This window comes from Ostrea edulis, chromosome 9 (assembly GCF_947568905.1).
Source record: "Ostrea edulis chromosome 9, xbOstEdul1.1, whole genome shotgun sequence".
NCBI lineage: Eukaryota > Metazoa > Mollusca > Bivalvia > Ostreida > Ostreidae > Ostrea > Ostrea edulis.
The window spans coordinates 7,119,103-7,142,043 of NC_079172.1; the positions used below are offsets into that span (position 1 = coordinate 7,119,103).

Genomic DNA, 22,941 nt, shown 5'->3' on the forward strand with positions numbered 1-22,941 from the left:
TCTGACTAAAGTACAGACCTATATTATTATATATATAGGATCTGATAACTCCCCATAAGAGATCATGTTCTGGTGAATTTTGCATTGGCCAATGAAATCATAACTTCCTTTTGCTTGTCTGGTATTTCGGAAGTCATTCCATTTTCATACGTATGAGATGATACCCGATGAGTTCCGATAAGCAAATAACACAATTAAAAATGGCGTCGATAAGTGCCACGCCGAGGAAAACATGTCTTTTGTCGGATGCGTGTATCCTCTGTGGGTTTTGTTTTAAACAAATTGAGAAAGCAAGTGACGGTAGTGAAAAAATCCAAAAGTTTAGCGAAATTAAACTGCGTTTAAATGAAGAAAGGTGGGGGAATATCAGGAAACTGACGGGTGTGTTGACAGATTTGGATGAAAAAGGCCTTGGAGGGGTTTGCAAAAAATGTTATCGACAGGTTGAATCTGTTTTAAAAATTGAAGCCAAAAATGCAGTTGTTAAAGAACGTTTTCGTGAAATGGCAGTGCGAACTTTGAAAACAAAAATGTTACAACTGCCGTCTCCCCGAAGAACATCAATAACGAAAAGAATGCTTCGGAGCCCGGATACACATGTGCCCTCTACGAAGAAGAAATCTTTCGACGTATCTGTTGTGAAGCTTGTACAACTGACGCCCTTTAAAGATCTGACGAATACAAGAACGGATTCATCGAAAGCAGGGGTAAGTTATCTAAGCATATTGGTGTAATATTAACATTTATATGTAAACATGGTAAACATTTACAAATTGAAAACAAAAATCTCTAGGCTTGGTCTTAAACACAGATACCACTTGAAAGAAGTGTTACTGTCATCACACTCTCGGGCACAATCCAAGACAATACAATTAAAATTATATCCTTAGATATGCTAATTACTATCAGGTGTATTAATTAGTGGATCAAAGGAAAATTTAGGAATTCAATACACCCCAGTCTTAGGGTGACTGTCAAATGTCTGTATGTGTCAACATACCATTAAATATATAATTAGATCATTAAATATATAATTAGATATTCAAAAATTATCTTAAATCATTTTTAATTGACAGCTGTCTATGCCAGTATATACTGCATGTATCCCTATTGCACCACAGGAGAAACAAGTTGGTATGTATAAAAATATGTGAATCATAATTGATAGAATGAATGATTGATTTAAATAGAGCTTTCAATAATCAAGGTGTGTCATGAAATGCAAAAAAAAAAAAAAAAACACCTTACAGTGTGTCCACCTGGCAGTCGTTCTGTTTGAAAACAATTAACTTCTGTGACATGAAAAGTTTCAAGACTGAAAGTGCATGCTTTCATTATATATACTAACTGTTGTACTTGACTTTTTTAGGGATATACCTATGGGTTTGTTTTACATTGTGTATCAATGCTTATTTATCAACATTAACTATATACGAAGCATTTTAAAGGTACTATATTAGGCCAGTAAGAAATTTAAGTAATTGCAGGAAACATATGGGACATATAGGAAATATGTGACAACATGGCAGTGTGTTACATGTGTCTTTGAAAGCTATCTGAATCTCAATGCAGTTCAACAACTCGCACATTTTTATACACAGCACCTGCGTTATCCTACAAAGCATCTTGAGAACCTCAATCAGAATGTGACCAGAAAAGGAATTACAGAGTCATAGTTTGAAATGTTGTCCTACTAAACAGCATTGTACTTGATTTTAAACACAGTTATGGAAACAAAAGGTTATGTCACAATACAGCATAATGCCATACAATGATTATTTCATTTGAAAAATATTTCTGAATCCATTTTTGGTCTAATTATTATGAAATCTAAAGCATATAATACATAACATTTAGACATAAATTCTGTTCGTGTTTTTTAAAGTTTTACCAACAATTGCAGAAATATGACAACTGAAACTTTAATATCAGCTTAGAGCACTCCATTTCCTTAAATATTATCCTTTGTCAGAATGGAATGAAATCATTGAGTGTGGTGTTCCTACAGTCATATAATGTGTTTGACTGTTCAGGAAAACAAAATCAAGACATTGAGACCAGAAACTGCAGATATTTGTATTTTTAATGGTGTAAAAATTGACCTTAGATGATTTTATGAGAAATATGTAGAAAAGTGATTGTTTTCAATGAAATATAGAACTTGACTCATTTATAGCACTATACTGTAGATGTATAATGTCAACAGTTGTATAATAAATGGACAAAAGATGATTAATTTCATGAAAATGGATTGTAAGTAGTCTATAACATTACCTGTAATAACACATTATTTTCATTGGATGATTTGAATCTAACATATATAGATTTCAATAAAACATCCTTATCAGAATGAAAAGAAAATGCAAAAATTCCTGTATACAAATACTGGATTTTATCTTTCTAGAGGGTGCATCAACAAATAAAAAAGGATCTAAGCGATCTTTAGATTTTGAGACTAATAGAGACCAAAGCGACATTCAACCCACACCTTTAGATGGGTCGATTGAGGTTAACTTGTAAATTGAAAGTGTAGCAAAAGTTTTTACTGATCAGTTCATTACTAGATGTTCATGTTATACTTAGTCACTAACATAGTATTTCATTAATCATGATTCAGTTTAGCTCACCTTAGCTGAAAGCTTAAGTGGGCTATTCTGATCACATCTGTCTGTCCAAAAACTTTTCACATGTTTGACTTCTTCTCCAGAACCATGAAGCCAATTTCATTCAAAATTGGCACAAATCAATTCTTGGGTAAAGGGGATTCAGTTTGTTTACAGGAATGTTCTCTTCAAAGGGGAGGTAATGAAGGAAATGCAAAAAAAGAAAGAAAGAATGGATTGATCTAAAAATGTTCTCAAGAACCACTGGGTGAGAAAAGTCAAATCTTACAGGAAAACTTCCTGGCATAGTGTAGATGCAAGTTTGTTAGAAGGGTTGGGCTACAAGAAGACTTTTAGGAGATCAAAGACCCATAGGCCTCTTGTAAGGGTTGCTCATTACATCAAGACTTATACTTTTATGAAACTACATCACAAAATGGTGATTTATGTTTTTTAAAAAATTATTTGTATCAATCAGTTTGTTTGTCTATCATCGTAGCTCAGTGGATAAAGTTACCGGTGAGTGACCCACAGATCACAAGTTCAAATCCACCAGTCTTCAGTTCATATTTACTGATATAAATTTTTGAAAATCATGTTTTTTTAAAATCCCAATTGCATATTTTTGGCTTTTTGACATATGTACTCATTACGTATCATCACATCTTTCATAATTAAATCAGTTTGCGCCGATTTGATAAGCTTTTTCATGTTGTAGTGAACAACCCAATCTGACTAAAGTACAGATCTATATATTTTAGGACACCTGAGTAAACTCATATTGCAATTGGTTGTTGTCCATTGTTGTTTGATAACAATTGAACATATTTAACTTCTTGATAACTACTATACTAATTCTTTTCAAATTTGGTGTGAAGCATCTTTGGAACAAAGGGGACATAAATTGTAAATTTCAGGATTCCTGCACCCCTGGGGCCTTAGGGGTGGGGCAAAAACTGCCCAAAATTGACAAATTTTCAAAACTCTTCTTTAGATCCGCAAATGTTTAAGAAAAACTAAATGCATAATTATGTAGAGCGAGAAGGCCTTTACCAAAATTGTAAATTTCATGATACCCAGGGTAGGGGTTCTGACTCCAGGGTGGGACTAAACTTTGTATATATTGTTTATGTGTAATTTTGCTGGTACTGTATAAAATCTAAATGCATACTTAGGAATAGCAGAAAAGGATGTACGGTGAATTTCACAAGCCTGGGTTTTGACTCTAGGATGGGTCCAAATCAGTCATATCTTTTAATGCTTTAATGTTAATACACCTATTATTTCATCAGTGTATGCACTTTTAAGGGCGCTTAAGTTGTAAGAACACATCTTGTTTTATACTGTTGCTGAACATTAGAATTTAGTCAAAACAGGAATTTGTTTCCTCTAGATTTCATGGCCCTTGGGAGTAGTGATACTTTTTTACTAGTACTCACATGACCTATAAGGCCTGTGGGCCTCTTGTTTGTAGTTGATGTAGCTGTGAATGAATTTGAAAATAAGTTGACCTTTTGTATTTGTTAATTATGCATGTGCATGTTGTTCTTTCAGATTATGCTTCAATTCAGATTTTGGATTTTCTATAAATCTCAACTATGATAAAAGGTACACAAATTAGAAAATCATTATATTTAACAAAATTTATATCAAAATAAAGATATAGAAGTTTTTATCTCCTATCCAATGTTCTGAGATGAAAAACAAAGGTTTGATGAAAATTATATCCAACTAACAGATTCTCTGTAGTGTGTTTGCATACCTTAGTTATTATTGTCATGGTCTTAGGCTTAGAATGAAAAGGTGTTATTTAATGTACATGTACTTAAATTACTTGCAGATTAGTATTTACTATCCAAGTGGTCGCAAAAGTAGGTTCATCACCGATGAAAAGGAGAAGAAGGTCTGCAAAATTGTTTTTAGGGGAAAAGACATAGGCAGTGGATTGAGGGACTTTTTAAAGACAAGTCATCCAGAAGAACTAATTGAGGGTTCTGTAGCAATTTTAGGTATGGACTTGAAAGTCTAGTGATCAACTGTTTTTAAATCTTATTTAAGAAAGACATGTATGAAAAATATGGTAGCAGTCATTAGCAGATTTGTAAGCTTCTGTGTATAAATGTATGTTAATAGATTTTATTGATTAAATTTTGTATTTTTCAAATAGCATGCCTTGCAATTTTTGTCATGTTTTGCAGGTGATGAATGCAAAACCTTGTGCAAGAGAAATTCTGGAAGTGTGCTTCAAGACAAATCAATTCAAAATGTTATGGAATTCACTTGGGACAAACTGTACACAGAACTACAAATACGTGCCCCTAATATCCTGAAGATAGTATCAGCAATGGTCAATGACATTCCAATCCAAGTGAATAACAAACCATTTCAACTTGTAATGTACACTTTGTCCCAGATTCTGCATGCCAGATCTCAAGAAATGTCTTTAGTACAGTACTTGTCAGGACTAGTGTTAATGCATGGAGGATGCACCCTTAAGGTACTTTAGTCTACCATATTCAAAAGTGATAATTACAAACCATATTTAGACAGATATCCAGATAAACAAACAACTATTCATTAACACATTGCTATTGAATATCTGAGGCACAGCTTGATTTATTAAATTGCAAATATATCTGTTTAATAATTATATATTGTTTTTAAGTCTTGAGCATTGTTGAGATTGGACAAATATTCCAATATACTCTAATACAGTTGTCAAGGTTTAAAGCATATTGGATATTTTAAATTTTATATTCAGCATTCTTACATATATATACATTTGTATGATTTTTAGTATGATTGATAAATTCTATTACTTGACATGTGATATTTGCTTTAATTAAATTGATTTTACATGTTTCTTTAGGATATCGAGAGGATTGCCAAATTTGGTGCTTCAGTTCACCCAGAAACATTGCGAAGAAAGCTGAATTCATGGGACGAATACTTGGACGAAGAACTACTTAAGTACAAAACAGAATGGAGTCGAGGAGGAAACAAGAAATATCAGCTAATTGGAGACAATTGGGATAGAAATATTATTCCATCTTATCGTACCTCTCAAGACAAGACATTGTCTTTGCACCTGTTTCAGGTTATTGGAGTCGTTGATAGGGTGGATTCTCTTAATTGTGCTTTTGATCCACAGCTCCTAGATATTTTAGAATTAACTCCTGTGGATTTTATTCCCTCAGTAGCTGATCAGGACATTCTTCTGCATGAGTTGACCTTTTTAGTGGCCAATGCAGTGATTGCAAATATTGAGCAGCTGAACGGAGCATTTGGATATATATATCCAAAACACTTGAAGCACAAGTATAGTGAATTCTCAGGAATGAAAACGGAACAAGTAAGACACATGTATACTAAATTTCTAGACACTTCTAGGCATGTTTTTATCTCCAACAAATCCAGTTCAAATACATGCATATTCATTTGTTTTTACAGTATTCTTTGGGACTTTTTGATTGTAATGAAATGGTTACCCAAGATGTGATCAGGCTACTAAAGGACCTATCAAAGAAGTATGTGCCCATTGATGATGCTGGGGAAATAGTTGAGGAAGTGTTTTTTGGAGGCAAGTAAAAATTAATAGGGGAACATTTCAAGAGGAACATCAACAGCAGGGCTCAAAATTAACATATGCTTATCACTGACTGGATAAAAGTCTGGCAGACTGATTGACATTTGTTTTAGTAAGTCCAATGGGACTGGTTAATTTTCTAAAACGTCATTTTGAAAAACTTGTTTAAACTCTGCTTTTGGCATTCCTCTATAGACATCAGACAAACCTGATTAGTGTTGCAAAATTGTCCAAGGCACAGAGTTAAATCCCATTATTTTATTTGAATAACATTAACGAAATATCTTTAATTATATCTGGAAAACCCTGGTGGACTGGTAAAATTTTCTGCAGACTTGTTTAAAATAAATCGTATCAGTCTGGCTAAACTGGTGATATGAAAAGTTAGTTTCAAGCCCTGATTGCAGTTATATAGATTTGTTAGAATTATTGTGATTTTTATTTGAAATGAAATATTGAAAAAGATAGTGAAGAGTAACTCATGTAGTGTTTTTTTTCCACTTTAAAGGAGACAGATTGACTGATGAGAGAATACAGAGTGCCCAAGAAGCTATGACCAATAATGAAAATCCATTGGATAAGTTTGAAGGATTCATTTCCAAAATTGAAGATTTTCATCGGCTCATGAACTTCCTCGAGGTAAATTAAGTCAAACAGTTTCTTATGTGCACTTAAAAATAAAAGATATAACAGATATTTATCAACTAAGATTTCCTTTTTCATAAAGTGAGGTTCACTTTTTAGCTCACTTGCTGTCCATCGTCTGTCTGTAAACTTTCACATTTGTGACTTCTCCAGAACCACTGGGCCAATTTCAACTAAAACTTGGCATAAAGCATCAAATTTATTCAACTGAATTGCAACTGAGTTGCAACATCCTTGTCCAAGGGGAGATAATAGCAAAATTACATTAACAAGTTTTAAAAATCTTCTCTAGAACCACTGAGCCAATTTCAACCAAACTTGGCACAAAACATCCTTGGGTGAAGGGGATTCAAGTTCATTCAAATGAAGGGTCATGCCCCCTTCAAAGGGGAGATAATCACAAAAATAGGGTGGGGTCATTCAAAATTCTTCACAAGAACCAATGGACCAGAAAAGTTAACATTACATGTAAGCTTCCCGACATAATGGAGATTCGAGTTTCTTAACATCATAATCCCCAGGGGTAAGATGGGACCACAATATAGATCACAATTTTACATGCCAATATGCAAGGTTACTAAAGTGAGCGATATGATCCATGGGCCTCCTTTGTTCACATGATATCAGGTGAGCGATGTGGTATGATCTTGTTAATAATGTTGAACTTGATATGAATATAGGTAAAAATATACCAATTATTTTTTTTTCCAGGCAATTGTGTTGCAAACATACAGCACCCAGTCAGCAAATGACAGAGGAACAGTGTATTATTATAAGAACATATTAAATGCACGCAATGTGAAGGGGAAAGTAAAGAACTCTTACAGAGGATATAAAATGCTATCCCGTACTATATTTGATGCTATGTGTTGTGCATTTTTCTTGAAAGAGTTTGGACTTCTTAACTTAACAGAGAGCATACCACTGCCTGATGAATTCTCCAAATGGACAGGAGAGGAAAAAATACAGTGGATGAATAACATATGTGAACGAATTGTGAACAAGTGGTTTTTTGGAGACAGTGACTTGTTTGAAGAGTTGCGACAAGTATTGTCTGATCCAGATCATGAAGAAAATTATTGGTTCGGGAACTTTAAAGATGGTCGCTTTTCCTGCCACTACTGTGAAAAAACTTACTGTCATATCAAAAGTGCAGAATTTCATGAAAAAGAAGTCCATGGCCATTCCAAACCAGCATTACGAAAAAGTAAACAAGCAAACCTATTGCAAGATGAACTTTTTGATTATTTGATAGCCCTTTTCCGTCTGTCAGCATTACATCGAAATCTTGATACGGCAGTGGATATGGCTGATGGCTATAGATCTATTCGCTCAGCTAAGTACGAGACCCCGCTGTACAACAAGACCCACAAAACAAAATATCTTATCGGCAGCATCCATTTAACAGGCCTCGTATCAGGAACCTTGCCGCCTCCTCAAACAGAGAGACTTATTGCAAATCGCTGTATAAATTTGTCAGGTGGGAAGAACTCGAACATGGCACTAGATGAGTATGTAGAACTAGTCAACAGAGATACAAAAAACACTTGTTCTGGATTCCAAACAAAGGAGAGTATAATTGCGCACTCGAAACAATTTCCTCTTTTAATCAAAGCTGTGAAAAATTTGGACATGATTAATGATGTACATAGAAGAAAAGGATTCCACAACATACCTTCATATAAATCTGATGTTCGGAAGATTGTACAAGACCTTTTTGACATCGATGGTTTTTCCCAACATAAAGGACGCAAGCTCAAGTGCAGAGAACTAGTCCAGAAAAGCAATCCATTTGCAGACAGTTATAAACAGTTGGTGAACATGATATACAGACATAAACCTTTACTTCCATTCCGTCGATTAAGGAATAAACAACTATAATGATGTGATTGTTTATCTACCTGGTACATGAGACATAAAATCAAATTAAATATTATGGAGGATTATCGCCAAGACTTGTCCAATGTACATGCACACATATACAATGTACAGTAATTAAATTTTCAAATGGAATAAACATGGATTTAATCAATAACATCTTTGATAACTTACAATATTTGAAGATCCAACTTGGTGTTGGCCATATTTTTAAAAAAAAAAAAAAAATCAAATTTTGATTACTCATTGCTGTTGGTCTTTGTTTGTCGTCGTGCGTCATCCATTAACAATTTTACATTTGTAACTACTTCTTAAAAACTACAATGCCAATTGTTACCATTTTTGCCCCAGACTTGATCAACCCAAAGAAAACGGGTCCCAGAAAAAATGTGTTGTTTACTGTTTCTTCACAAATCCCAACATTACTCTGTAATTTATATATGCTTCAATTCATTCTGGTACACATAATTATAATTAGTATCATGCAGAAGAAAACAGGACATTGTCTTTTAGAGACTGATAAAACAGTTTTGTATCTGATCATTAGATAACTGTTGCATTGTTATGAAACTGTAAACAATACAATTTTTACTTAAAAAATAAACACTAACAAGTTTTGTGTAAATTTGAACCTTAAGTTGATTTAATCTCATCAAGATCCTCATCAGATTCATACTCATATGATACAGTATCACTGTCACTGCTTGAGGTTTCCATTACATGTACATCATCTAAAGACAGATTTGTCATATATTTTTCTAAAATTGTCGAAGAACATGAATTACAGGAACATCCTGTATCACAAATGTCACAACAAGTATGTATTCTGGTACCTTGTACCAGCTTTAACTCGCTCTCCGAAAGAAATGTCTTGAGCAGTTGCAATCTTCGGCAATCAGTTGAAGTGAGGAAGTCTTTGACGTCCTGGTCAACATTCCGTAGTTGTTGACCATAATACATCAAAAAGGCACATGATTGTTCCCCATCCCTTCCCACTCGCCCTGTTTCCTGGACAAAGTCTATCAAACACCTAGGAGGTCCATAAATTATAACATTGTGACATGCATAAACATTTACACCCATTCCCAGTGCACTGGTAGCAACAATAATGCGCAAAACACTGTCCTCAGTCAATTTTTCAAGGGTTTTCTTTTTTTTATCTTCTGTTGTTTCAGAATGAAACATTTCAACCATGTTTTCAATGTTAGTAACATCTGATAGTTCAGACACTATGAAGTTGTACACACGCCCAACATCTCTTATTGAGTTGCAATAAAATATTGTCCGTGGGAACTCCTTTTTTAAATCTCGAAATGAGTCCAAAATCCACAACAAAGAACTTTCAATGTTAGGGTCTACTTTCTTCACAATGTACTTGATGTTTTCTTTATTTAGGGAAACTGTAATGTTCGTGTAGTCCTTCAGTCCCAAAACTTCTATCACCCTCTTTTTAATTGTCTTTGTGCAAGTCGCGCTTAGTGCTAATAATGATGCCTCAGGAAAGTACGATCGGATCTCTCCAACACGCCGAAACCACTTTCGGAACACTTTATCCTCCTTATCTGCTTCTAGACCACCCCTAAATTTGATAATAAAGGTTATGAATAAGAATCTAAATTAAAACCATTTAAACATGTTTTAAAAATTTTAACTACCAACACTCCTTCCACTTTTTCAAAAAAAATGGGTTGCAGTACACTAAGCAACAGTTTTTAATGATGTTTAAAATTATTTTTACACATTCTAAATTCAAGACATCCAAGTATGTCTATAAAAATCAAACAAAATATGAGAGTTAAGATAATTATAGTTTAGGGAATTTACAATGCTGATAGTTGGTTGGGGAATATGATTACATATTTTGCATAAAGACCTAAGACACCTTTGGAGCAAAATATTGTGTCAATGATGTGTGAGCAATTTGTTCGTCAATAAATGTAAAAAATAAAAAATAAATAAATAATATCAATATATTGATGGAAAAAATAGCACTGACAGTATACAATATCTCATTTGATTTATTAACTCAGGTTGTTTTAAAGAACTCTCATAAATGTAAAATACATGAATAGGAAGACATTACCATGTGACAACTGTGTGGAATTCATCAACTACGATGACAGTTACATTAAGTCTTTGTATTGTTGATCTCCATTGGCTGTCTCCAACTAATGGCTCGGGGGATGCATAGATGATGTCTACTTTCCCTGCCTGTATCAATTCATCGGTCTCCTTGTCTGTGCCTGGAGCATTCAAGAGTGACTGTGTTTATAAATTCTTAACATTTCCAACACAATATTTAAAGAATGAAATGATAACTATAAATGAACCAGTTCAACAGTGAACTTGGAATCAAATTTGCAGTGCAACATATAGTGGATAACACATTTCACGCAAGAATTTCTTATGTATTGTTAACGGTCTACTGCTTGTCAGAAGCATATATAAGTATGATGACTATCCATTATTATTTAGATGATCCTTAGTGAACTTCGATTTAAGACCGGCCATGAGACCCAATTTCAATTAAATTATATAAATATAAACGAATAAATATATACATACCTTTAAAAGCAGCAGTTACTAATCCTATGGAAGTTAATTTTCTGACTTGGTCTTGCATAAGAGACACCAGAGGACAGCAAACAATTACTTTCCCGAAGCTATCATCACGGAGTAAAGCTCTCTTCACTGGCAAATACGCTTGAAATGGGAGCGATTTTCCAAAACCTGTTGGTAACACGGCGACACAGTCTTTTTTATCAAGCACGCAGTCCAAAATCATCCGCTGTTCATCCTTTAAACACTTAAAGGACACATCGCATGTTTTTAAACTTTTTAATTCTTTCAGCAAAATTAATTCATTTCATGCCTAAAACTACTTTACATGTGTTTTAAATGAAACAATTTGCGTAGTTTTCGAGTTTGAAAGCGATGAAATTTAAATCTTGCGATATGCATATTTTCTTCGATATTTTACGCGCCATTATCTGTGACGTCATATGCGACCTCGAGCGAGAAGATTTGAAAACAGTTGATAGTCATTTCATAAACAGATTAGATTTAATTGACAAATAAACAATTATCACATTAACAGTTTGTAAATAACACTGCATTAGGGTGTTTTGTGCCGTTTAAGGGTGTACTTGCTGTCAGTAGAGAAGATTTGGACTGTTGTTTTTTTTTCAATTTTCGAAGGAAGGTATGAGGGACAAGACGTGAATATATTTTGTCGGCACAACGACTTTGCCATAAAAACCCCCAGTAGAATTTGTCCCTGTACTTTTTCAAACAAGCACTTCGACAAATACGTAGATAAACTGCGAGAAAATGGTTCTATCGAAGCTACCCACTGTTACATATAGGCCTACGGCATATGCTTTCCGTTCTGCTCTCGAATTCAATACACACTCGCACCAACTGACCTTCACCTTGTAACAACATATAGGCAGAACTTTGCTAGCAGTGTCTACCAACTGGTAGTTTTAAAAAAGAAATTTAAAGATAAAAGATAATTGAACTTTCAATGATAAATAATGAAATATAATATTTCCCGACTTTGAATTGAATTATAATGCTTACATTTTTTTTTAAGGAACGCGTATACATGCGTTTACAACAACAGCACGACGCGCTCCCACTTCCTAAGTAACAACGTGTTGATAACAAAAAATAATGATTAGGCCTAATAAAATTGCTTTAATAAAATAATTTAAAAGTATTGTGATTTTCACAATAAGTTTGATCATTATTATTATTTTTTCTTTTTCGAAATGCACCCGTGACAGTAGGCCTAGTTGTCAATGATACATAATCGTATCATAATTTAGGCCTATCTAACTTCTCCAAAAATAAATTTAATAATAGTTGCACTGTTTATTTTAGAAAAGCAACACCGCTAATTACAGTTGTTTACAGACATGGCATTACCAAATTGTGTTTAGACAGTGATCCGATGTAAACATTATTTACTCGCAAATTTATGCAGATTTCATACTCGCTTTTCTCGCTACATTTGGGTCGCTATTTGTATGCACTGGTGGCTAAAAGATATAAGACTCGAGAAATTTGTCAACATCGAAATAAATGTTATCCATGGTAAATAAATTAGGCCCCTAAAACCCGAGTTTTTAAAAATATCTAACACTACTTTTACAACAAGTTGATGGACGAAGGTCGCATATGACGTCACTGTACCACGTGACTACCTATCTAATTAACTAGGCTTTTTGAAATCGGGGCGTAGATTTAAGTCCGTATTGTGGCTAATTATCGCAATACTTCAGCGAACGAACTATTACAATTAATTTCTATAACCATAAGGAAGACAAAATGCATATAATTCTGTATACTTTGAAAACACGAGATGTGTCCTTTAACGCCAAATTTTTTCAAAACTTCTTCCACTACTCGTTCAATATCCGCCATTTTTGTTTATACACCGCGCTTCATTTGAAACGCGTTATCTGATTGGATCAAATTATGATGCAATATGCAAATACAAAGTTCACCAGAACATGACCTCTTATGGGGAGTTATCAGATCCTATATATATAATAATATAGGTCTGTACTTTAGTCAGATTGATTGCTGATACTACTTGAGGGCGACTTCTACAAATCATGGTGTAAGAAAAACACCCTAAATTAGCTTTTCACGTGCGTATTATGTACCGTTGGCGGTATTCTTGTTGCACATTTCAAATATACATGTACTAGTATATACCCTTATTCTGACAAGTGCACTCTAGATTCGGGCGAGTTAAACTGGGGTACGCGTGGGGAACGTTACTTGATAAATGGCATTTTCCCCTAAGATGCGCTTGGCTTGATTGTTTCTTTACGGATCGATTGACAGTTTAGTTGAAGCTATTTTGTCAAAATTCGATAAAATGGTTCCAAATAAACTGGAGGCTAAATCGAGGTTTTCGGGACACTTCTGGTAATATTTTATATATTATAGTTTTGCAATCTGACCGCGGAAGGAAACTGCCATCAGATACACGTATTTCCACTAAAAACTTGAATTTGTTGCTGTTTATTAAATGACAACGGATTTCCTCAAAAAATAAGTTTTATAGATTCTGACGCTTTAAATTTTTTTCCCCTACTAAATCGTTGGGGATTTAAGTTCTTTTTTTGTTTCAAAACGTCATAAGCGGATTCTACCAGTGATTTATCATCGTATATTGTTTATTTCTGTCTTCGCATTGCTAACTGGAGATCACTTTTCAAGTCAACATTGCCTTGCATCGTTTTATAGTTTTAAATGATAATTTAAACACTACTTTCCAAACCCAGGGACTGTATTGCCACAAAATTATTTTTCAAATTTTGCAGATGTTCCGTTCCACTCTCGCACTTGACCTCCGTCTCTAAAGTTTCCTGTGTTATCTATCGAATATTCGATGGATATCTAGTATGTAAATTTATCAAATAGGTCCAAGGAATCCTCTTGTGCTGCAAGATGGATGTCGAAACCACTCTGGGGTGCTGCACACTCTTATATCTCAGGAGCCCTTTCAAACACTTAATATTGATATTAGAATCCGCTGAGGAGACAACTTCCCAAAACTTGTGTTTTTCAGTTGGGTCGACATAATCGCTTTCTTCATCTAATCCAATAAATGGTGTAAGTTCAGAACAGATAAGGGAGACACGCGTTTACCTCCATCATTATTAAAATGAATTTTTAAGTATGAAAGGCAAAGATGACGAACCGATATCGATGCCACAACTATTACGTGTTTCATACCAATTGTTAGGCCGTTCTTGGCACACTGATTTTGACTACTGATAACTCCGTTCACCTGATCAAGATATACATCTTCGCTAGCCAAGGGTTTACTATCCGATCCGCTTCTCTACAATTGTAGAGAAGCGGAGCGGGTTGTAAACCCTTGGCTAACGAAGATGTTAAGGGGAGAGGATCGTAAACCCTTGCCTAGTGAAGATGCAAGGTATAGGGCTCACGGCGGGTGTGACCTGTCTACAGGGGATGCTTATTACTCCTAGGCACCTGATCCCACTCTGGTGTGTCCAGGGGTCCGTGTTCGCCCACCTCTATACTTTGTATTGTTTATAGGAGTTATTATATTAATCACTGTTCGTTATCTCCACCTTTCATCCCCGTGAACTCAAAATAAAAGACACCACAAACTCGTCCACTTCTGCTTCATAATTAGATATTTTATTGAAAATACTGAGATATTAACGGCAAACTAACAACTCAACTGATGATTTCAGCTTCTCCGTCGTCAACTTCCTATGTTTATGTAGCAATATCCTATAATCACCTGCATGTGGTATTTATAACTTTCAACTGATTCGATACGCAAGAGCTTGTTCTGAGTATGATCAGTTTTTAAATCAAGGTAGGCTCCTGACAAACAAGTTGATGGTGCAGGGGTTTCAAGTCTCGTTTAAAGTCAGGATTTTGCAAATTCTATGGTCGTTGTAACAATCTAGTTTGTCAATACAATCTACATGTATCATTGGACCAAATTGTGTCGACTTGTTTCACACCGATTGTTAGGCCGTTCTTGACACACTACTTTTGACTACGGATAATTCCGTTTACCTGATCATATCGCTCACGGTGGGTGTGACAGGTCAACAGGGTATGCTTACTCCTCCTAAGCACCTGATCCCACCTCTGGTATACCAGCATCCCCCGTCGACAGGCCACACCTGTCGAATATACTTCTCCAACACTCTCTGGATTGATAGAATATTATTTAACGTCCCTCTCGAGAATATTTCACTCATATGGAGACAGTCCCGTGGGGATCCGGGTTAGAATAGGTCCTCAGTAACCGTTGCTAATCGTTAGAGGCGACCCTTCGGATGAGATCACAAATACCGAGACCCCGTGTGGCACGATAAAGATCCCTCCCTGCTCAATGGCCGTTAGCGTCGAGCATCGTTAAACAATATGCAATCAATCAAATACCCTCATCTGTGAATTTGATTGCCACAAGTACTTGTAAGCACTGTCTTAACCGTTTATTTTTATCACAGATTTGTATGTTGTAGATGATTCACAGTACTTATATATCTAATTAAAACAGCCCGTGGGGATCCGGGTTAGAATAGGTCCTCAGTACCCCTTGCTTGTCGTAAAAGGCGACTAAATGGAGTGGTCCTTCGGATGAGACCGCAAAAACCGAGGTCCCGTGTCACAGCTGGTGTGGCACGATAGAGATCCCTCCCTGCTCAAAGGCCATAAGCGCCGAGCATAGGCCTAAATTTTGCAGCCCTTTACCGGCAGTGGTGACGTCTCCATATGAGTGAAATATTCTCGAGAGGGACGTTAAACAACATTCAATCAAACAGCTACATTTGACATGTATCCTAAAATTATTTCATACATTTTTACACATGTAATACCACTTTAAACATGGGGTATTTCCAGTTTTAAAGAAAGTTGACCGGACCTTTAGTGCGAAATTTTCCCCTGCTACCCAATATGAGTTCATTCTCTCACCAGAGGGCGCGTTACGCAAGCTTCACTTACACCTCTGTCAACGTACTCGGAACTCCTTGCATGACTCGTACCTCCACACTGACCTCGGACGTGATCGGATTGTCGCCATATTACTTTTTACATGTGAAATTTTAATGGACAGGTCCGAAATCTTCCACATTAGTCTGAATTTCGCTGCTGTCATAGGCGAGAAACGACACTGTGACCTGGATCGGTAAATGTCCTAGTAAAAATAAACAAGTGAAATCGAGAGAACGATGACGTACATCTTTGTTATTTTAAGAACTCATGGCTTGACATTTGGCATGCAAGTAGTTGAAACATTAATCTATGGAATGAAAACAACAAATTACGCATAACGTACCTAGTTTAAGATTTTTAGGCATTTGAAGCAAGTGGTTAGCTTTTATCTGGGTCAGAGTTAGACCCCTTTCTATATTTATGGTATCACAGAGTTCGGGCCCAAAACAGGCTTAGCCCCTGTGCCCTCCCCCAATTGGCAATATTGAACAAGAGTACCGCCAATGGTAGATAATACGCCCTTGACTAATATAGGGTGTTTTTCTTGCACCATGACTTGTAGAAGTTCAAGTAGTATCAGCAATCATCAGGGTGTGACATGCTTTCTTTGCATCGTAAAACCAACACAAATCATGTACTCTATCTAATATTTTCACTTGGCATAAGATGTATGTGTACCAAGTTTGATGGTCCTTGCCCCCAACGAATCGGTCTGTATCCTGCTACTACGACCTTGACCTTAAGAAACAATAGGCATCCTCCACTTAGCATAAAGTGTATATGTTCAGAGTTTGACGGTCCTAGCCACAACAGTTCGGTCTGCATACTGCCTACAAGGTTTTCCTAATAAGCGATACTGTGACTTTGACCTTGAAAAAAAAATAGGCCTTTTCCCCTCGTTATAGTGATCAAATGTACCAACTTGCAATATCTTGGAGCTTACGGTTTGGTTTGTATCCTGCCTACAAAGTTTTCCAACTAAGTGATGCTGCGACCTTGACCTCTAACCTTGAAATTATAGGCATCTCCCTCTCATCATGGTGAATAAATGTACCAAGTTGCAATATCCTGGAGCTTACGGTTCGGCTTGTATCCTGCCTACAATGTTTTCCTACTAAGTAATACTACGACCTTGACCGTTGACTTCTGACCTTGAAAAACAATAGGCATTTTCCTCTCATCATGGTGATCAAATGTACCAAGTTACAATATTCTGGAGTTTACGATTCGGTTTGTATCCTGCCTACAAGGTTTTCCTACTAAGTAATAATACGACCTTGACCTTTTGACTTCTGACCTTCAAAAACAGTATTAAAATTTTACAATGTAGGTAAAGCTAGCGAACAGTGATCAATCTCATTACTCCTATTAGCAATACAAAATAGATAGTTAGGCAAACACGGACCCCTGGACATACCAGATGTGAGATCAGGTGCCTAGGAGCAGTAAGCATCCCCTGTCGACTGGTCACACCCGCCGTGAGCCCTATATCTTAAATAGGTAAACGCAGTTATTCGTAGTGAAAATCAGTATGTCAAGAACGGTCTAACAATCGGTACGAAACACGTCAGGCAGAATTTGACCCAATGATAGGTTGTATTGGCAAACTAGATCGTTATTACGACCATAGAATTGGCGAAATGCTTACTTTTAAAACTAACCATACGCAGAACAAGCTCTTGCTTATCGAATCAGTTGAGAGATATAAACACTATATGCAGGTATCATTCTTTGGAAAATGAAGGTTGACACTTGCTGTTAATGTTTGTTAGTCCCCTACCGACGAAGTCAAAGGGGATTTTAGGTTTGCGCTCCGTTCATCTGTCTGTCAGTCCACTTTTCCGCACTTTTTTCTCTCTTCTTGCAGATATTCATTTGATATTTGGTACGTGGCTTTGCCATAACATGTTACAGATCAAGTTCGAATTTCGTCTCGGTCCGTTGATTTTTCATTAAGTTATGTCCCATGGAAAAATATCATGTATTGTTAGTTTACATTCAAGTTTCTTGTCTCTGTAGATAAGAGTACTACACTCATTAAAACTTCTAGCATAGTAATGCAACAAAATAGCTAAATTCTTCATGATCACCTACATGTCACAGTTTATTGACTTGGCAAAAGACCTAAACCTAATTATAAATTTGTCTTTTTTCCTCGTCTATTCTCTACTCGAATAGTAGTTGATTTCCAACCATTCCTATCCTGGTTCCCCAATTTTCCCTTCTACCATTAGGCCTACCTACATAATGAACTTTGAATATTGTTGTGGTACAATACTTTTAGCAACCGGTAGGGGACTATGTATTCCCATGCAATACTCTCAGAATGCTTGTTAAAATATGAATATTCATTGCATTCTTTTATCACGTGGGGATCCTGGTTAGAATAGGTCCTCAGTATCCTTTGCTTGTCGTAAGAAGCGACTAAATGGGGGCCGCGTGTCACAGAGGGTATGGCACGATAAAAATCCCTCTCCCTGTTCAAAGGCCGTAAGCGCCGAGAATAGGCCTAAGTTTTGCAGCCCTCTACTGGCAATGATGACGTCTCCGTATGAGTGAATTATTCTCGAGAGGGACGTTAAAGGTCAAGTGTAATAAAAATAGATTTGAAAATAAAGTTTATAATTCATTAAAACCCGTTTTGAAAAGTTTATTGATGTGTTTATTTTCTTTTTATATCCAGGTAAATGCGCAAAATACCTATTCCAAAATCGTTGCTTATAGAAACGAATGAAGGAATTATCGCCCTTTCTTATGACGTCATCTGAGACAATTGTAGTGGTTTACGACTGTATATCATCGTTTTAATTTCCGTGAGAAATTGCCAGTTTTAGCAACACCGTGGATAGTGACGGTGAAATACCGTAGATACACTTGAATTTAGGGATTCAACCTTTTATATTTGTACCTGCACCCGTTTCGAAATCATCCGATAGTAATATGTCTATGTTCGACAAATATCTCATAGGAATCTCAGTTAGAAATTATTTACCGAGCCAGTCCAGAGAAAAGTGGGAATGATATTGGAAAAAGTGTTCTATCAAAAGATAACCTTTGTATTTTACACAATCTAGGCTAATCAAAATCAGACTTCATAGATACTCGCCGTATACTCTATTGTAGCGATTGTGAGTGTATTTAACTAGATTGACTCTCGCGTTTGTATTTTGTTAATGGAATTTACTGGTATGAGATTGATCAGATTCAGATTATAATGTGTTTAGCTAGATATATATTTAATTGAAAAATGCCTTTTTGAAAAAGGAACAACAAAAGACAAAAGAAAAAACTTATTGTGCACAACGTTATTTGTAACCCCCCCCCCCCCTTTTAAAAAAAAAAGAAAAACATCTACATGTAGATACAATATCATAAAATGTAAATTAGGCCTATCAGTACATGTAATTTCTTCACAATTAACACACGTCAAATGCGAAATTGAAATATTACGGCACATAGTTAACGAATTGTAGCATTTTGAGGTGTGAAATTTTGCCTTAATGATTCATGATATATTAATTAATGTAGCACTTAAAAGCATATTAGGAAAAGGAAAAACTTGTACTTGTTTTCATAATGAACTTGAAGAAAAAGCTTTGGAAATTGGACTGACCTAATAAATAAGGTTTTATCAAAATAGGTTTTTTAAATTGAATTCATTTCCATTTGTACTATATTTTATTTTTTTCAAAATATATATATAGTGAAGAAATGAAATGATGAGTCCCTTATAAATATAGTATGAGTACGACAATATTCAAAAGATATTTCATTTAATAAAAGAAATAAAATCAATTTGAACTAGGTAATAGGTGACATTAATTTTTATGTGCAATCGCAAACCCATTGAATACAATGTCGCATTAAAGCATTCAGTGGTGGGTGTAGAGAGGGGTGGATTGCATCCCCCCTTAATTTGGGTTGAACTTTTTATATGATTAAAATACATCCCTCCACTTGTTTTGTAGGATGTCCAGTTAATCATCACTTTGCACTTTGTTTGGAGTCAAACAGGATGATGCAGTCGGGGTTGATGGAAACCTGATCCTCGTTAATTAAAGTGTCACTCACTGATCCTCGTGGCTTGTCACAAATCTCAGTGTCTCTTTTCAGTTTCAGTGTCCAAATTCTTCGAAATTTAGAGTCTTTTGGGAAAAGAAACATACATAATCCCTGTCCCGATTTGACATTGCAGTTCAAAGCAGCGAATTGTACCATAAATACAGGACTTTTCTATGTAGACACTATAAAACCCTATCAATACAATCGAAAGTTGTCTCAGATGACGTCATAAGCTACGAACGATAACCCACGTCACTACACATTTATCGATCGCTCAGGTAAAAGTTTAATAGCACCGTGTACTTCACGCCAAGTGATTTTTATCAAAATTGCCATGGAAATTAATCCATAAGTGTACGACAGACATTTTTCTGTGTAAAAGTCAAGTTTTAGGAAAATCACCGTACTTGACCTTTAAACAATATACAATCAATCATTGCATTCTTTTTAATGCTGTTGCAAATTTACAACATAAATATGCCAAAAGAAACATAAACTTATATTTTCATACAAAACAGACTTCATTCATTGAATTAATATGCATTGAAAATGAATTAAATAATGTATACTTCTACTTAAAATTGTCAACTTTTTAATTCAGTAGTGTTTCAATGAGTGGACAACTAATTCATAGTTATTAAAATGAAAATACGATGGAAAGGATTATATATTAGTATGACTATTTGTCCATCAAAATTGACAGTTAGAATCTCCATCTATTCAAAATGATATAGAATTGGAATTAGTACATCAAAAGCATGCATTTAACTCCGCCAACTTAGTAGTTTGATCGCAGAAGGCTATTTTCAATACTGTTTTCTTTCTTGAAAATACCAAGCGCAAGGTTGAACAACATTCATATTTAAATTGTGCTACTGTACAGCTGCGCTTTATGTGTTCTGAAAGTCAAAATTTCACAAAAATTAACATTTTGAAAATAAAAATGAAAAATTATGCGCTTTTTGACGCTCTGTAAGTATTAGAAACAAATAAAGTAAGCCTGTTAGACATGACTTTTCAATGAAATGAAAGGAGATTTCGTTTTCCTTAAAAACTCTGAAATTTTTAGTTTAACTGGGTCCGTAAAGGTAGTAATCATAATTAGTCAATTGGATCGAAATTGAAAACAAGGATGATAAAATGGATTGTTCGGTCTCTTTTGTTACAAAGATCATTTCCACAGTACTGGATGTACACCGTCTTTCGGGTAGCTTGCCGGTGCGCGTTTGCCGATGAGTCCCGACGCAACTGAATCTAATGAACGATGGTATGGGGCATAGATGCGATAGGGATAGTGCCATGTCCAGTAATGTTCGTAGCGGGAAAAGAGTGGATGCACTGAACGTTTGGAACGCCCCGGAACTGCTTTGGGTGTGTTGATAAAATCATCGTTCTTTTTATCTGGTAAGGAATGCTTGTTTTCAGTGAAGAAATCCAGCCCTTTGTTGAAGCCAACTGATTCTTTGTACAGATATTTTGGAAATTTCATGTCGAATCGTAGAGGGAGAAAACGGATGCCCATAACTTCTGTCCTGTTTGTGTTGTCTGTCTTCTCTGTGTTTCCACCTTCCTTTTCCCTGTTAATCCCATCATCATCGTTATTGTCATCATCCTCATCACGGATACTATCTCCGTAATCACTACTGTATTCTGATCCATCTTCCCTGAGGTACCCCAGACCGTCAATCAATGTGTCGATGTCGTCAGTTTTATTTTCTCTTGATTCTTCTATCTCTGGAATCACGCTATCACCGTTAGTTTCGTCCTCTGACCTACTTTTACTTGGTGAATCTTTAGTATTTCCAACGTGTGCCATATCCATTTCGTCCTTGGATAGAAAGGTGTCATCGACTGGACCCCTATCAAACTTCAAGAAATTGGAGAAGATGTAGTTGTACGGGTCTTCCACTTTATTATTGATACTTTCCAAGAAATCGTCATCAGGGATCTCTTTACTGCCAACTCTGTAAAACAATTGTATTATGAATGAAATCCGCAACAAATCTCCTTGCTCCTAAAGTACTACCGGGAATTTAACTTAGCTTATTGGGCTGTGATAAATAATAAGCACTGGGAGCTGGGCTATTATGAAAATATAAGATACGGTCACGTGATCAACTGCATGTCATATCCCGAGGCAACTGTAAAATGCTATCTTATTTCTTATATTCATATTTTTATTTTGACTTGCGTCATTAATGAAATAGCATACTGAATACGCCGGTTTCGAGATAAGTCCGAGTTATTTCCCTTTGGAGAACTCTCGTACTTAGTAAGGTGCAAAACAACTTGTTTACACGCGGGAGTGGGACAGATATTCATCACTGCATAAGTGAATCTGCTCAGTAAGTGTACCATACGCAGTTTCATCACCCAATTTCGACTGATACACAAACTAAGTAAATGACAAGTATTCAAGAAGTAATTAAATACTTAGAATTCTTATTATATCACGTTATTTTGTTGCATCTACCTATCATATCCAGGACATTGCTTGGAAATGTGGCATTGTATTTATGTTTCCACTTTAGTAAAACATTTCTTTTGATAGTATTCAATATTTTCTACATCAAGTATTTAAAAAAGAAGTCGGTTTTCATATATTTTATCATCTTTCTCACTGGCTGTAGTACCACTTTGTCCCACCTAAGCATTCAAAGT

At 35.6% G+C, this 22,941-nt stretch overlaps 3 protein-coding genes across 6 annotated transcripts in view; 2 read left to right on the forward strand and 1 right to left on the reverse strand.

Moving 5' to 3' along the window:
• LOC125657368 (uncharacterized) lies at positions 1-4,490 on the forward strand. Of its 4 annotated transcripts, XM_048887981.2 has the most exons (4): positions 1-707; positions 1,077-1,134; positions 4,158-4,211; positions 4,444-4,490. In XM_048887981.2, exons 1-3 carry the CDS (start codon positions 168-170, stop codon positions 4,190-4,192), a joined length of 633 nt encoding a protein of 210 aa, XP_048743938.1. In that variant the 5' UTR covers positions 1-167; the 3' UTR covers positions 4,193-4,211; positions 4,444-4,490. The 4 variants fall into 4 exon arrangements, with proteins under 4 accessions (XP_048743938.1, XP_048743939.1, XP_048743940.1 ...); XM_048887982.2 differs by lacking the exon at positions 4,158-4,211; XM_048887983.2 differs by lacking the exon at positions 1,077-1,134.
• LOC125657369 (uncharacterized) lies at positions 4,445-8,866 on the forward strand. Its single transcript, XM_056148381.1, has 6 exons — positions 4,445-4,612; positions 4,802-5,100; positions 5,473-5,955; positions 6,054-6,183; positions 6,698-6,828; positions 7,546-8,866. The coding sequence occupies exons 2-6, from the start codon at positions 4,873-4,875 to the stop codon at positions 8,713-8,715; spliced, it is 2,142 nt and encodes a 713-aa protein (XP_056004356.1). The 5' UTR covers positions 4,445-4,612; positions 4,802-4,872; the 3' UTR covers positions 8,716-8,866.
• The window catches only part of LOC130049946 (bifunctional 3'-5' exonuclease/ATP-dependent helicase WRN-like), a 24,687-nt gene continuing 10,460 nt past the window's right edge, over positions 8,715-22,941 (reverse strand). The window contains exons 2-5 of the mRNA XM_056148199.1: positions 21,467-22,244; positions 11,278-11,518; positions 10,796-10,955; positions 8,715-10,291 (exon numbers count right to left, since the gene is read on the reverse strand). Of these exons, the coding sequence (XP_056004174.1) occupies positions 9,346-10,291; positions 10,796-10,955; positions 11,278-11,518; positions 21,467-22,244 (2,125 nt within the window). The 3' untranslated portion in view covers positions 8,715-9,345. The remainder of the gene's footprint in view (positions 10,292-10,795; positions 10,956-11,277; positions 11,519-21,466; positions 22,245-22,941) is intronic.

Bases quoted from the DNA above. Each gene is read 5' to 3' on its own strand.
- LOC125657369 (XM_056148381.1), top strand. From the start codon at position 4,873: ATGGAATTCACTTGGGACAAACTGTACACAGAACTACAAATACGTGCC. The intron at 5,101-5,472 runs GTACTTTAGTCT...ATGTTTCTTTAG, and splicing joins ATGGAGGATGCACCCTTAAG to GATATCGAGAGGATTGCCAA. The intron at 6,184-6,697 runs GCAAGTAAAAAT...TCCACTTTAAAG, and splicing joins TGAGGAAGTGTTTTTTGGAG to GAGACAGATTGACTGATGAG.
- LOC125657368 (XM_048887981.2), top strand. From the start codon at position 168: ATGAGTTCCGATAAGCAAATAACACAATTAAAAATGGCGTCGATAAGT. The intron at 708-1,076 runs GTAAGTTATCTA...TTTAATTGACAG, and splicing joins CGGATTCATCGAAAGCAGGG to CTGTCTATGCCAGTATATAC. The intron at 1,135-4,157 runs GTATGTATAAAA...TTGTTCTTTCAG, and splicing joins ACCACAGGAGAAACAAGTTG to ATTATGCTTCAATTCAGATT.